At 43.5% G+C, this 11,334-nt stretch overlaps 1 protein-coding gene across 1 annotated transcript in view; it reads right to left on the reverse strand.

The window, feature by feature from the left end:
• Positions 1–10,102, reverse strand: part of Pdcd1lg2 (programmed cell death 1 ligand 2) — a 30,940-nt gene extending 20,838 nt beyond the window's left edge. The window contains exons 1-2 of the mRNA XM_059253771.1: positions 9,956–10,102; positions 5,522–5,855 (exon numbers count right to left, since the gene is read on the reverse strand). Coding sequence (XP_059109754.1) covers positions 5,522–5,855; positions 9,956–10,102 — 481 coding nt within the window. The remainder of the gene's footprint in view (positions 1–5,521; positions 5,856–9,955) is intronic.
• Positions 10,103–11,334: the final 1,232 nt, after the last annotated feature.

Genomic DNA, 11,334 nt, shown 5'->3' on the forward strand with positions numbered 1-11,334 from the left:
GAAACAATAGAACCCTCGAGATGGTGGGGCGATGTGAACTCCTGCATTTTATCACACTACTTTGCATTGGACATGACACAGAGGGATGGGACGCAACCTAGGCAGGAACAACATATTCTCTTGATGGATCTGGTAACACCTAGAACTCAGAGAAAAGGAAGAGAATTGGGTTCTGACACAGTCTACTGAACGATTTGGCCTAGTCTTACCAAGTTCCTTGGAACCAAGTTTTGGGCTGTCTCTGGCAGTCAAACCGTATCTGAAGCAGACAAAGTAGTCACTTTACCTCTAATTTAGCCACACCTTTTTCCTCTTGGTGCAGCATCCTCTTAGAACTATTTTATTCTACCACATTATATCTTATTTCTATCTTTTGGGAATTAGTGTGTAAATTTGAAAAACAAAACAAAACAAAAAACCAACAACCCCAAAACAACCAGCCTAGACTTATTGGATAATCTGTTGTAGGTGAAGTTCAGCCAGCTCCTGCAGGACAGTTCCAAACAAGAAACTGATCTGGGCTGAGCAGAGAGGTGACTCAGAAGAAAAAGGACCAGGAATCAGGGCTTGGCTGAGACTCTGACTTGTGATATGTAAATGAAGGGATACATGGCAAAGGGATAGATATTCAGCCAAAAGAACCAGCATAGTTTGGGAAAGGGATGAAAACCCACACCTTATATTAACGATATCAAAAATGCTTCCGCAACCTTTTTCATTTGGGAAGTGGCTAGGGAGGCATCATTCCCAATGATTCATAATAGGGAAGCTAGACTTTTCTTGAGAAAAGATGAGCAGATTTTAGAGTTTCAAGTGGGTGGTTTTAAAAGTCCAAGATTTCCAACTTCCTGCTCAATGAGAAATGTGTTCTTTGGCATCTTGGCTAGATAACTATCTTGGTGAGTGTTAGACATGAACCTAGAAACAATCTGAGGATGGTGTTCTACACAAATCATTTAGGTCAGGGTGGCTGAGTTGTTCAAGTCTGCTGCTGCATATTTTGTCCTACCTGTTATAGCAGAGCTGAATCAAAAGTTCACATACACACATCTGGCTTCTTCTTCTTCTTCTTCTTCTTCTTCTTCTTCTTCTTCTTCTTCTTCTTCTTCTTCTTCTTCTTCTTCTCCTTCTCCTTCCCTTCTCCTTCCCTTCTCCTTCTCCTTCTTCTTCTTCTTTTCTTCTTCTTCCTCCTCCTCTTCTTCCTCCTCTTCCCTCTTTCTCCTCCTTTTCCTTCTTTTTCTTCTTCCTCTCCTCCTCCTCCTCCTTTTTATTCTTCTTCATTTTGTCTTCCAATTGTTTTTGAACAAAGAGAACTGAGATTTATTAAGAGAATGAGAAAAGCCTGGGAGGCCTCAACTCTACACAAAGGCCTACAGGCAGCTAAGGGATGCTGAGAGTGGGAGACAGTTTTCCCCAGGGAAGAGAACACCAATTGGTTATCTAATACTAATGGTCATCCCTGAAAACACACATCTAAGTGACATTGTACAGACTGAGCAGGTTGTATTCATGTATGCAGAAATATATATGTATATATGTATATATATATATATATATATATATATATATGTATGTATAGATAAAGGAGACCATGACTTTGAAAAAAAGATGAGTATACTGGAGAGTTTGCAGAGATGAAAAGGAAAGTTAAAATGATATAATTATATCAATATCAATATAAAATATAAAATGTAAAAATATCAAAATATAAAAACAATTTAAAAGAAAGAGTAAAAGAAAAGAACTGAGAGTGGGTGGCGCTCAAGGGAGGAACAGCCAACTCCCCAGTTTATGTTGAACGCAGTGAAGCTACATTGTCAGATGCGCATACCTTTAGAATAGTCATTTCTCTCTATAGAGCTGATGTTTATCATTATGAAATGTGACTTTTTAAAGATCCTGCCATTCTTTTTATGGCATTTTCATACATGCACTGACTGTCCTTGGATGGCAGTTACCCTCCCATTATCCTCAGCTACATCCCCCCTTCCATCCTTTCCTTCTCTCTGGCAGTCCCCTTTTACTTTGATGGCGTCCCTTTCCCCCTTAGATTCCACAGATAAGACCAAACATATTGTACAATTCTTCCAAAGTCTTCATTATGTCTCTCTACACAATGGTTTCCAGTTTTATCCATTTTCCTTTAAATGACATGATTTTGTTCTTCATTACTATAGCTGGATCAAATGATAGTACTATTTTTAGTTTTCTAAGGAACCTCTATTCTGATTTCCATTGTGCCTAGACCAACTGAAAACACTGACTTTTATCTTTAGCATATCTATTTTTCTCATAATAGCGATCAGTTAACTACCTAACTTGTAGCTAACTATATCTATAAATGGAAGCCCCTGCATCTCCAGAAGCTATCTTTGCCATGAGCACAATAAGTAATTAAACTTCCACTGAGAAGCTCATTCTTATGTCATCAGTTTCATCCCACAGGCACTTGTTTGGCTGAGTAAAACACATATAATAAGCTCAGTGTCTAAGAACCTGGTCTTGAGAATCTGAAAGGCATTAGCCAAGGGCTGGTGACATGGTCTTTCAAACTCTCTGCTTTCTCATTAATTAAAGGACATTTCCCTCCCTCTCTGCTCTGATGGTTTCTCTAGCAGCAGAATCCTTTATTTTCTGGCACTAGCTCTCACTGAAGAGTCTATCAAGTGATGATTCCGAGGTTCCACTGGCCTGGCTTTCCCCTTTACCTCTTTCTTGGTACTATTCCCTTGGTCCCTTGATGACTTTTCAATGCTTAATCTTAAAAGAATGATTATTTTCTACTTCAGATTTCTACAAATTTCATGGTTCCTATTTCTCTGGTATGTGTGTGTTGGGAGAGAGGGTATGTGGTGTACGTTTCTATGTGCATGTGTGTACAGGTGGGCATGTCCATGTTGGGGGGTATGTGGTGAATGTGGCATATATGATATATGTTTCTGTGAACATGTGTGTGTGCAGGTGGGCATGCTCGTGTGAAGATCAGAAGAAAACCCTGATTGTCTTATTCTCTATGGCATTCCCTTGAGTCAGGGTCTCTCACTGAACTTGAAGTTTACTGTTTTGGCTAGGCTGACTGGCCAGTGAGCTCCCACGTCCTACCTGTTACTGCCCCACAGCACTGAAGATACAGTCATGCATTGTTTTTAATGTGGGTGCTGTGAATTTGAACTCAGATTCTTATACTTGCACGGTAAGTGCTCTTGGCCGTCTCTCAGCCTCCATATCCCTTCTAAGAACAAACTGTGCATACAGCACTATTATCTTAATCATCATAGTGACTGTAAATAAAGTGGGAAACACAGTTCTTATATGCTTTTGTCTTACAGGATCCAGGAAAACTTCAAATAATCACTGAAATAACTCTTTAGGGATTACTTTCAATCTGTCATTTAACAGCCTGAAGAATAGTATAGGGTCTGACTGTAATTCCAAAAACTTGACTCCCTTGGAAAGTCAGGATAATGTGTTCTTCACTCTGATAGCCTTATTCCTTTGATCCCTAAGGGGAAAGGAGCTGAGATGTGACTCCATCAGTAGGTTATTTCAGCCAATGCTTTCCCTGGGCCCAGAGTCTCAGATGCCAGCCACCTTTCCACCCAGGGCTTCTCTTCCAGCTTCCTTTGCTAGGCCCTTTGTCCTCCTCATTTGTGGTGAATTCCCTGCAATGGGAGCCATGCTGCCCCTTTCCTCAGCCTGCTGAGGTCACACTCATACCTTCCTGGGCCTTTGTGTTGGGTTAAAGTACTTTGGTAAACTTTGGTTCGTTCCCCACAATGGCTCATCTATTCCTATGCCTGGCTCCAGCTGGACTGTGGCCCGGTGTGCTCTTGCTCTGGGCCTGCCTGGAGTCCTCTTTGCCGGCCACCTCTCAACCTCAGCACCTCTGGGAGGACCTGGCCTCTCTCGGTGCCTCCGTACTCTGCTTCAGCCTCTCTCCCACCACCGTAGACCGATGGCTCTTAGTCACGTGGCTACAACGTGGTTTTCCGGAAGCCACCATCTCCCCTAGATCTTCTCGTTCTGCCTCATCGTTTTTCTGTCCTTTGGAAATGAACTCTCTTCCCTATATTTAATATGCATCCCTGTGTGGAGAGAGGTGTGACAGACCTATTGTCCAGATCTGTCCCCCAGATTTAAAGGTAAAACTAAGCCTTTCTCTAACATACTTCATCTGTAGGATTCTTCCCCCGGCCCCAGATCCGAGGTTCTGCAACACAGTAAGTTACTCTTGCGTGTTGGTCTTCAACACTGCTCTCTGCTCACAATCCTCTGATGAAAATTAGGACAGTGTGTGTCCTAGTTTTCCTGTGTGTCCGTTTGATTCTTAGACTTTTTCATAAGCTTCTATATTGAAAAATACATATTTAGCATTTTATAAATATTCATATTTTCAACAAATAATTGTATCATTCTTACAAACACACACACACATATATGTCCGGTAGTTCTCTGATTTATCATCCTTAACTGTCTTACACTTAACAGCAAAATATGTACAACTATTGAAATTAAAATTTTCCTTATTACTGTGGGATTTCAGGTGTCCAAAGTTTTCTTCTATAATGTAATTTCATTACCATTATCAACACATATTATCAAAATGTAAAATATCGTGGATATTGACAATTATTAAGTGTGAAAAATAAAAGTGCACTGGATGTATCATTCAAGTTATTCATCAATCTGAAAATGCTTATAGATTATGTTTAGGACTATTCTGAGAGGTAGAATTCAACATTAATTTAATTTAATTTTTTAAAATTTTGTAGCTAAATCTTGTTCATATGAATTACCTAGTAGGAATTGGAAGCAATTTGAAAGACATAGTTTATCAGGTAAAAATTGCTAATTTTTGATTATCAGCTATTGTCTCTAGGTGAGGGTCCTCATCATCCTCCAGTTCTGTTGGAAGCAAAGCATTTTACAGCTGCTGTGTAAAAAGCAGCAGCCATCCTGCTCTGTGGAGCTTCAGGGTTTCTTTTCACCCTCGTCTGACACTGTGGAGGTTTTAAACCTTGGGTCAATGGATTATATTTGAGAAGGGAGGCAGGCCCTTCATGAAGAAGGAGTATTTCAGGGGAACCCTCAACGCTTTGCCTGGCGGTACGTTCTCAGGTTCATCAATTGGGGAAAGAGATTGAGGACGGTGAAGAGCTAGACACCCATACTTGTTCTTCCCTCGGAGAGTCCGTGGGAATCAACAGGTCCCTCCGTGAGGACCACTGCTTTAAGGAAAAAATCTTCTGCACAAGGGAGTCCTGAGTCCAGCAGAGGAAGAGGCAGGAAGTCTTCTCATTTTCCTGACTTCCTCTACCCCACTGTGTCTGCTGCTTAACCTCTGTATCTTTTCTTATACCGGATGTCAAAAAATATTTCCAGCCAGGAGCTTTTCCCCCCTTTGAAGTAGCTGCCTCGTTCAAGCCGGTTTCCAGCTTTTGTTTGAGCTACTGAGAGCAGCATGCTGTGGTGCGGCTCCGCTGTCATGTCTCTCCATCAGCGAGCATTTGCAAACACTCACCTTTGACCTTGACCGTCAGGTACTTGTAGTCCCAGGCGGCCCCGCAGATGACCAGACAGCGGTACTGCCCCGCATCCTTCACTTGGACACTGGAGATGTGGAACAAGGCCTTCCCCAGGGGCAGCACCTCCTTCAGTAGGGTGGCTCTCTCACTTGGCGAAGAGGTATCATTTTCTACCTTCTGCAAACTGACTCTTATTTCTCCGAGCCCCGTGCATTCTCTGTGGTCAAAATCACACTCCAGGCTCACGTTGCTGCCGAACTCTATTGTGTACACTTCCTTAGGGACTGTCACCGTGAATAAAGCTGAAAGGGAAAGACAGCTTGCTGTTGTCTAATTCTGTCACAGTTCAGTTCTTCTAGAATGAGAGCTGTTAACCACCCCTCCCTCATCTTCCAGGACACCCCTGTCATTCTTTGGCTTTCTACTGGGCTCCTCTTTTCCCTTCTCCCTGTCTCGAATAGAAACAGTGGAGTTCGCCTGGTGGTGGTGGCGGCGGCGGCGGCGGCGGCGGCGGCGGCGGCGGCGGCGGCGGCGGCGGCGGCGCACGCCTTTAATCCCAGCACTTGGGAGGCAGAGGCAGATGGATCTCTGTGAGTTCGAGGCCAGCCTGGTCTACAGAGTGAGATCCAGGACAGCCAGGACTGTTACACAGAGGAACCCTGTCTCGAAAAACCAACCAACCAACCAACCAACCAAACAAACAACAACAACAACAAAAAAAAAAAAACAAAGGAAAAAAAGAAAGAAAAACAGTGGAGTTCTTGTCTCAGCACGCTGAGGTGATTTTCTTCTCTGAACATTCCCACCCACGCAGCTGATCTCCACTCCTGCTTCTCCAGAACACCCCAGCAGGAGCTTCTGATGGACAGGCCTGCTTGCCCCCAACAACATCTCCCACCTCAGAGCATCCTTCTTGCGAGACCATAGGCTGCCTTACCACGGACGGCTACTTTCATTTTATTTACTGTCATAGATCTTACCATCTGGGCTGATTTTCTTTCGTTTTTACCTCTCTTTGCCAAGTATCACCACCTCTAACCAATGAGAGTAAGGACATCCACCTCTTACAGAGCTCTGAGATACACCAGCACCTCATGTAGTCCCCCCCGGAAGCCAGTGAGACAGGCAGCATTGCTACCTCCCTTTCGAAAATGAAATGAGGCACAGAAAGGTTAATCTACTTGCCTGAGAGTGCACAGCTAAGACCAGTGCAGTATTTCTCTGCCTTTCACCGGTAACCACCAAAACATGGGAACCCACTGTAGACGTTCACTATTTTGGGTCAATAAAGTCAAAGGGAACTATGTTTAACTACTATTGGCCACGTTTCACAGAAGGTACTTTAAAACTATATTATTTAGTACTATATTCTTGACCTGAAACCCGTGTTGTCATTAGGATTTTATAACTTTGTTCAAAGACATTGGCTCCAAGAACACAGTTAATATGGCTACAATTCAGGGCCCACTGGTGTCTAACTTGAAAAGCTGTAGCATCTATTTGCAGTGTTTCCCAGGATGAGGGACGCAGCTCACCAGAGACATGCAAGGTAATTTCATGTGGGGCAGAATCAAAGGTTAACTAATGGGTGTTGATTTAGAGAGAAAATTCCCCCTCTTCAATTTGATTTCAATCCTTCAACTACATGTTTTCTAACCGGACGCTTATTCTTTTGGAATGAATAGTTCTTTTTTACTAAGGCAGGGAGCTCCCAGGAAGATGCATAGCATCAGTAGAGAACATAAATAAATAAATAAATAAATAAATAAACAAACAAACAAACAAACAAACAAACAAACAGTATTTGCTTTTGTTTCTAGCCTTTGTTTTACTAAAGTGTTACTGGGTTTCTGCCTGTACAGAGCGACCTGTTTGCTTGTATTTTAAAAGCCAAGTTAATTTAAATAAGCCTGCAACACAGCAGAAACAGGAAAGGCAGTCTTTGTGTGTAGACAGCATGGGAACTGTGTGCTGCATCTATCAGTATTGAAAGGACACCCTGATGATGGGGGTGTGGAAAGATCTTGGAATCGTTTCTGAATCATTGCAGAAGATTGGAGCAAACTATACTCACTAGACCTCTTTCATTAATTCAGACAATCAAATAATCTGATCATCAAATAGCTGTGGGTGTTTTCTAAATATTTTCATTTAGTGACAGGTGAGCTTGGATTCAAATCCCAACAGTATCCGGATTAGTTGGGAGCCTCTGAGTGGGGGCCTATCAGTTGACTTCTACGAATCTGTCCATTTTCTCTTCATGGTATCTATCTCTTGGTTCGGTGGGAAAATCTGGGTAAGGTAAGTACATGTGTCTCCCATGTGGGTCAGCTAGCAGGCACTCGGAAAACATTCTTCCAGGTGATGGTTTAGTTCTTTGGAAAGTAGTAATCCATATATGGAATGTGCAGCCATTCTTTACTAGCCAGGAGGTTCTGTCCGTCCGTCCGTCCGTCTGTCCATCCGTCCCTCCCTTCCTTCTCTCTCTCTCTCTCTCTCTCCCTCCTCTCTCTCTTTTCTTTCTTTCACTGACAGGGTCTCACTATGTAGCCCAGGTTGGCTGATAACTTGTACTCCTCCTGTCTCTCAGCTTTCTAGGTCTTGAGATTCCAGATGCATACCACAACTGTGGCGAACTATTTAATTAACCAGGATGGTTGTCTATTCTCTGACCTGACTTCGTAGGGTAAGTAACCTTTGAATTTCCTGCTGGCTGATGATTCACATGACAACCCTCCTTTAGGTTGTCTTCTTTTGTGAGACAGGGCCATGCTACATAGCCTCATATGGTCTTGGACTCAAGTCCTTGCTGCCTCAGCCTCCTGGGTGCTGGGATGGCCAGGGTGTGGTACCATACTCAGCTTGCAAGTCTCTTCTAACTCAAGCTTTTCCTTCTGTTACTCTTTGAACCTTAGAAGTTAATGATAAAATCAAGTTTGCTTTGGTATTTTTTTCTAGTATCTAGCACATTAATCTCAGTTGTGGAGAATCAGGGGAGGGAAAGGAGAGTGTAGTGAAGAAAAAGAATATGAGCCCGACTATATTTACTTCTCACCAAGGTGTATTTTGCAAGAGATCACATGAACCAGCAAATCTCGGTTATCATCCAGCACACTGGACAATGAGAGGCACAAATGAGCTTTACCAGAAATGCTAGCAAGTTTATTTCCTCCATTCTCTGCCTTAACTACAGCTGGAACATGAAGGTGCATTTCTACAGAGGTCTGTGGTACAGAGAAGGTGAAGACATGCCCAGCCTTTGTGCAGCGCGGAGCCAGGAAAAAGGCTCGAAAGTGTGTGCTCCTTTGCAAAGCATTGCTACTCAGGCATGCCCTTGCTGGAAAGCTAATCAGGCTGAGAAGACCCAGGATCATACTAGTGAAAAAGGATGCCATAGTTCAGGAATTCCCTACACAATTCCGGATTGGAGACTCCACTGCATGCTGAAACCACAAGTTCTCATGTACCTTACCCATAGTTTCCATAACAGGACCCTCTTGGTGTTAAGATCCATTATTATGGGAACTGTAATAATTAGTTTTCACAATTTGATGGGATTTAGAAACACATAGGGAATAATTCCTGGGGCATGTCTGTTAGAGAGGCTTAACTGAGCAAGGAAGAGCCACCTTGAATGTGAGTGGCACCATCCCAAGGACTGAGCACCAGGACGCATCTCTGAGTGCAGATGCAATGTGACAGCTGCCCCCACTCGGGCCACCACGGTGCCTTTCCTGTCGGGATGGACTGTGTTCTCGAAAATTGTGAAACAGAACAAACCTATTCTCCATTAGCTGTTTTCAGCAGGTACTTTGGCACAGCCAAGGAGAAAAATGGCTACACCAGAAATCATCTCTAAACCCTTCACTCCCTTACAACGAACAGATACTTTGTACCAAATCCACTCTGCCCGGGGGTGGGGTGGGGGTGGGGTGGGGTCGTAATTATGACTCATTCATCAAAAATGCACTAGCTACCTTCTGAGCACTTAGTTTAGGAGCTTATTACTATTAAATCCCATGCCCCATTTTAAATTACAGACACCCAAATAGAAAACAGGGAGAGAGGTGGGGGCATGGGGGGTAGGTGTACAAGGAAGGTCAGTTGTGTGTCTGGATGGATGTGGAGATGTGCTGACTGACTTAGGTCAGCTGTTTATCACTCTAGACTTTCTTCTCATGAGAGAGAGAGACCGCCTGTACTTCCTCTGGAACTCCCCCAAAGAAAAGCAGAATTTCCCTCATCACTGCCCAGCCTTTTACAAACACATGGCTTCTCTTTTTCTTTTCAACCTTTACTCCCTCTGCTTTGTAGAGTAGATGGGCTCCAGCTTTAGAAACAAAACGTTTACCTTTCAGACAGGTGGCATTTTGGGGGCTAACATTCCTAAGAAAGAGCAATTAACCAACATAAATCATGCATCAGAATACCTTAGAAGGACTGAGAGTTGTTATTTTGACTAATTTTGACTCAATTACAGTTTCCAAGATGTGCGAAGTTTGGGGCTTGATTGCGTATTCTGAAATGGGCAGTTTAGGAGATGCAACATACTTCTGAAATACTATAACTCTCGACATTTTGTGTCATCTCACTTCACAGAGGAAATGAAAACACTCATCATCGAGTCTGTGAAGAGTTCTTCCTCAAGGCTGTTTGCACGTTAGAGTAACCAAGCAGAAGGCCTCAGCCTGCCTGACATGGGAGTCTTCTGGGACAAGGCCTCAGCCCATTCCATGTTGTTTTAACAAATCATCTAAGGCTGTGAGCTTCATAATGAGGCTCAAGATTCTGGTGGTGAAGGGTCCAGGATGCTTGGTGCCACCATCCAGATCTTTCTGTGTCACAACAGGGTGAAGAAGCAGAAAGGGAGGGCCATACACTTGAGGTGGCTTCCCATTGTAACTATCCACTCTTCAAAAACAGATGTCATCTGTTTATCAGTGTGGACCCTCGGGATTTAATTACTTCCCACTAGACCTCACCTCTTAAAGCTTCCACCAGGTGAATGCCACTGACTGGAGGCTAAACCCCAGCACAGGAACCTTTGAGGAACACATAACCAAACCATAGCATTTTAAAAATCCGAATGCCCAGACCCCCAATTTAGCTTCTTTAGATGAAGTTCTTACAGGGGTAGAGCAGACATCCACTTTGTAACTCTCCTGGGAGCTTCTAATATGCAGGCTGCACTGAGCAACTCTGGTTAGGTCAACCAGACACCTGCAATTGCAAACACCTTTTACCACCCTACCATCCAAACATTGCCTTCAGCTTCCCCTGAGCACCAGTTAGAATGCAGATGCTCAGGCTTGCCCCAAACCCAGAGAATCGGGATTCGTGAGGCAGGCCATGGCACTGGTGCATTTGGGCTGTAACTGGGACAAAGAGTGGTAATTGACTTTTTTTAAACACAATGATCCCGACACTAAGGAACCCTTAGATCCCCATCTTACTTGGTTCTGCCATCGACCCTCCAAAGTGGGAGCTATGACCCATGTTTAACAGGTCAGGAGTCTGAGGCTTTACAAAGGGCACAGTTTGGTTAAGGGCAACGAGTGGTGGCCATGGATCTGGAATTCAAATTCACCTCTATGTGCAACTCACTTTCATCTGTCTGTTCACAATGACTCTTGGCTGTGATTCCAGCAGCTACTACCAGATTCTACCAGCTACTACCAGATTCTACCAGCTACTACCAGATTCTACCAGCTACTACCAGATTCTACCAGCTACTACCAGATTCTACCAGCTACTACCAGATTCTACCAGCTACTACCAGCATGAGTAGACGATGTCTATGACTGAGGTA

Source organism: Peromyscus eremicus, chromosome 1 (genome assembly GCF_949786415.1).
Source record: "Peromyscus eremicus chromosome 1, PerEre_H2_v1, whole genome shotgun sequence".
Taxonomy (NCBI): Eukaryota; Metazoa; Chordata; class Mammalia; order Rodentia; family Cricetidae; genus Peromyscus; species Peromyscus eremicus.